This window comes from Bufo bufo, chromosome 2, assembly GCF_905171765.1.
Source record: "Bufo bufo chromosome 2, aBufBuf1.1, whole genome shotgun sequence".
Classification (NCBI taxonomy): Eukaryota; Metazoa; Chordata; class Amphibia; order Anura; family Bufonidae; genus Bufo; species Bufo bufo.
In genome coordinates, this window is record NC_053390.1 from 164,885,598 (window position 1) to 164,888,777 (window position 3,180).

The window sequence follows — 3,180 nt, forward strand, 5'->3', positions numbered from 1 at the left end:
TTACATGAGGAAAACTGTCATGTCAGGAGTGGTGACAGGTCCTTAAAGCCTCCCTTGTAAACCCTGACGTACTTTTGGTGAAAAATGTGGCAACCTCAGAATACTGACTGCTGTAAAGGCCTCATTATATCAGGGTATATATTATTGACAGAGGCAGCACACCAGAGATGCACTGTAATTCCCTCCCACATTGCCTTTAAAATAGACAAGTCTCCATAAAAAGGTTTGAAAATAAGTACATATTAATCTTGTCATCACATGCAGGAAGTCCCTCATAAGAGGCCATTCACACAATCCTCATACAGCGCTGAATTCTCAGGCAGTGCACGCGTCATCGCTATGCCTTCATGACTACAACTCCCAGAAGCCCTCGGCGGCGGAAGCGGAAGTTGCCGTTGCTAAGCGATAAGCTTGGCGTGTCAACTGGAAGCGCCAGTCCCGTTTTGATGGCGGCGCCGAGGGTGTAATGAGCGGCACGGATCGGTAAGGACAGAGCCGGGTTTAGAGACAACATGTGTGAAGGCGCATCCAGAATATCCGGGCCGATCCCCCCCGACCCCACTCTGTTCCCGGATTACTACAGAAGGCCGGCCTCAGCTCGGGGTCGGCTGGAGGGGACTGATGTCAAGCTGGACTTTCTGTCAGGACCGTTGCATCCAGATCCCACCTTATATCCAGCTTGTTACAGTGCCAGGCCCGCCAGCCCCATACCCAGAGTACGCCCCAATGCCAGGGACATCTTGGAAAGGGGGCAGAGTGGCACAGTGGGTGTTCTCCTGAAGCTGGAGGGTATCTCTCTCCATACAGCATCGCCCCCTCCCAAAAAAAACAAAGACCATGGTAAAGAGAATGTGCAGCGGATGAGGGAGATCCAGAAGCGGTGTAAAGAGAAGGAGATGGAGAAGGTACAGGGGGCTCCTAAACCCATCAAAGCTTTGTGGAAGTCGCCCAAATACGAACAGGTGGAGTCCAAGGTGAAAGCCAAACTGCAGGAGCAGCCATTCCCTCCCAGGGCGGTACAGGCAAACTTCCTAAAGTCTCATACCCGGTGTGGCGCAGGGCTACCGCCTAAGAGATGCCTTTCACCAGCGCCCAGTAGGCCCACCACCGCCTGCCATGAGATGCAGATCCAGGGTTCCAGCATTGACTTCATAGCCCACAATGCAAGAAATGTGAAGAAGACCCAGATGAGGCGATCCCGCTCCCTGCTAAACCTAAACGAGGTCCTGCAGGAGAAGCAGCAACAGCAGAAGGAGTATGACTCCAAGCAGAAAGGACATGTCCCTCAGTACCTCCTGGACCTTAAAGAGCAATGGAGGAAAGAGCAAGAGGAACGTAAGAAGCAGGCTCCCGACCCATCGCTCCCACCGGGACACACCATGATGCCAGAACCTGAACGTCAGGAGACGCTCAATAAAATCAAGCAGACCCAGGACCAGCTGCTGAAGGAGCTACTGAGGCTTCCAGTCCGAGCAGACAACTTCAGCATCCAGAACCGACGCACTGAGCTGGAGAAGAAGCTGTCCGAGATGGAGGAAGCCATTAAAGTATTTTCTCGCCCCAAGGTCTTCATTAAGATAGACTCGTAAAGATGTCTTCTAATTTCCCCATAACCCCACCACTTCTTGTGGAGTTCTTGGAGGACTCTCCTGCTGGACTAGTCTACCGGAGACGGGTTTTTATACAGAACTGATCTGCTGCCACATCTGGAGGGAGATTTGCGTGTGCTTTTTATGTTGTGGGCTGCTGGAATCTAGATTATTTATTTTACTCTTTTTAATATTTTAATATAAAATGAAAAGCTATGAAATGTATGAATCATGGTGCGTGCATGACTATTAAACCTAATTCTGCACTCCAATGAGCCGTATCGTTTCTATACCCTATGACATTGTATGATTGAGCTGCTTCGTTTAAAGGGATTTTCCAGGGTTTTTAATATTGATGACCTATCCTCCACTTGAATGGGACTGAGCTGTGCCAAGACCATGTGACCAACGAACGTGACATCACTGGCCTAGGAAGAGACCTCAGCATGCAATGAGTACTTCGGCCTCGTCAAACAGCTGCTCGACGGGGGTGCCAGGAGTCAGACCCCTGCTGATCTGAGGATAGGCCATAAATATCAAAAACCTGGATGACCCCTTTAATTTCCTGGCATAAATGTAAGAGTGACATCACATTATGGCTGTACCCTTGGCATATACCCCAGGACAGGCTCCTTGTGTATAAACTAAGCATATAGACATATAGATTAGGCTACGTTCACAGTAGTGTTGTGAAATCCGGCAGGCTGTTCAGGCAGAGGAATAGCTTGTTGGAGTTCACCGTATCGAGCATAGAAGGATAATGCCAGGAAGCACTGGATCCCCCATAGACTACAATGCCGTCTGATGGGCATCCGGCCGAAAGCCAGCGTTTATGCTGGAAAGCGGACAGATCCCATTGTAGTCAATAGGGATCCGGAGCTTCCCAGCATTATCCGGCTATGCCTCTGCCAACATCCTTCCGGATCTGAATGTAGCCTAAGACTCCTTACGCCCTACAAAGAGCAAAGTAGTGTCCTTTTGGCTTCCACTGCTTGGTATACATTAGTACAGGCATGCTCAACCTGCGGCCCTCCAGCTGTTGTAAAGCTACAACTCCCACAATGCCCTGCTGTAGGCTGTTCGGGCATGCTGGGAGTTGTAGTTTTGCAACAGCTGGAGGGCCGCAGGTTGAGCATGCCTGCATTAGTATACTTTTTTTGCAATGTAGACTAGCGTAGTAGACTTCACTGTTCCATACAATGAAAAATATATAGACCTCAGTAGGGTTGCATTGGGTATCGATACCTATTTAATACTTTGATGCCCGTTTCAATACTGACAGTTTTTTGATACTTGTCACCGGTATTGCGCAGAGTCGCAGCAGTTTTGATTAGAGAACATGGTGTGCGCACAACGCAGTGGAGAAGGAAGGAGTGCGTACTACTTCCTTCCCACTGCGATGTGGCCGGTGTAACGTTATATTTCCCTACCTTGTGAGATTTTCCTACCCTCGTCGCTTCCGGTCGCACCAGACATGACGTGAGAAGGTGTGCCGCGCAGGCGCACAACAACAGGGTAGGGAAATTTCACAGCAGAGTGCGCATGCGCCACTACGGGATAGGGAAATTTCACAGCAGAGTGCGCATGCGTC

At 49.8% G+C, this 3,180-nt stretch overlaps 1 protein-coding gene across 1 annotated transcript; it reads left to right on the plus strand.

The window, feature by feature from the left end:
• The first annotated feature begins 419 nt into the window (after positions 1-419).
• Positions 420-2,933, plus strand: ENKD1 (enkurin domain containing 1). The gene has a single exon (XM_040421622.1). The coding sequence runs from the start codon at positions 513-515 to the stop codon at positions 1,587-1,589; it is 1,077 nt and encodes a 358-aa protein (XP_040277556.1). The 5' UTR covers positions 420-512; the 3' UTR covers positions 1,590-2,933.
• The last annotated feature ends 247 nt before the right edge of the window (positions 2,934-3,180 follow it).

Excerpts from the sequence above, each read along its gene's own strand:
- ENKD1 (XM_040421622.1), top strand. The coding sequence starts at position 513 with ATGTGTGAAGGCGCATCCAGAATATCCGGGCCGATCCCCCCCGACCCC.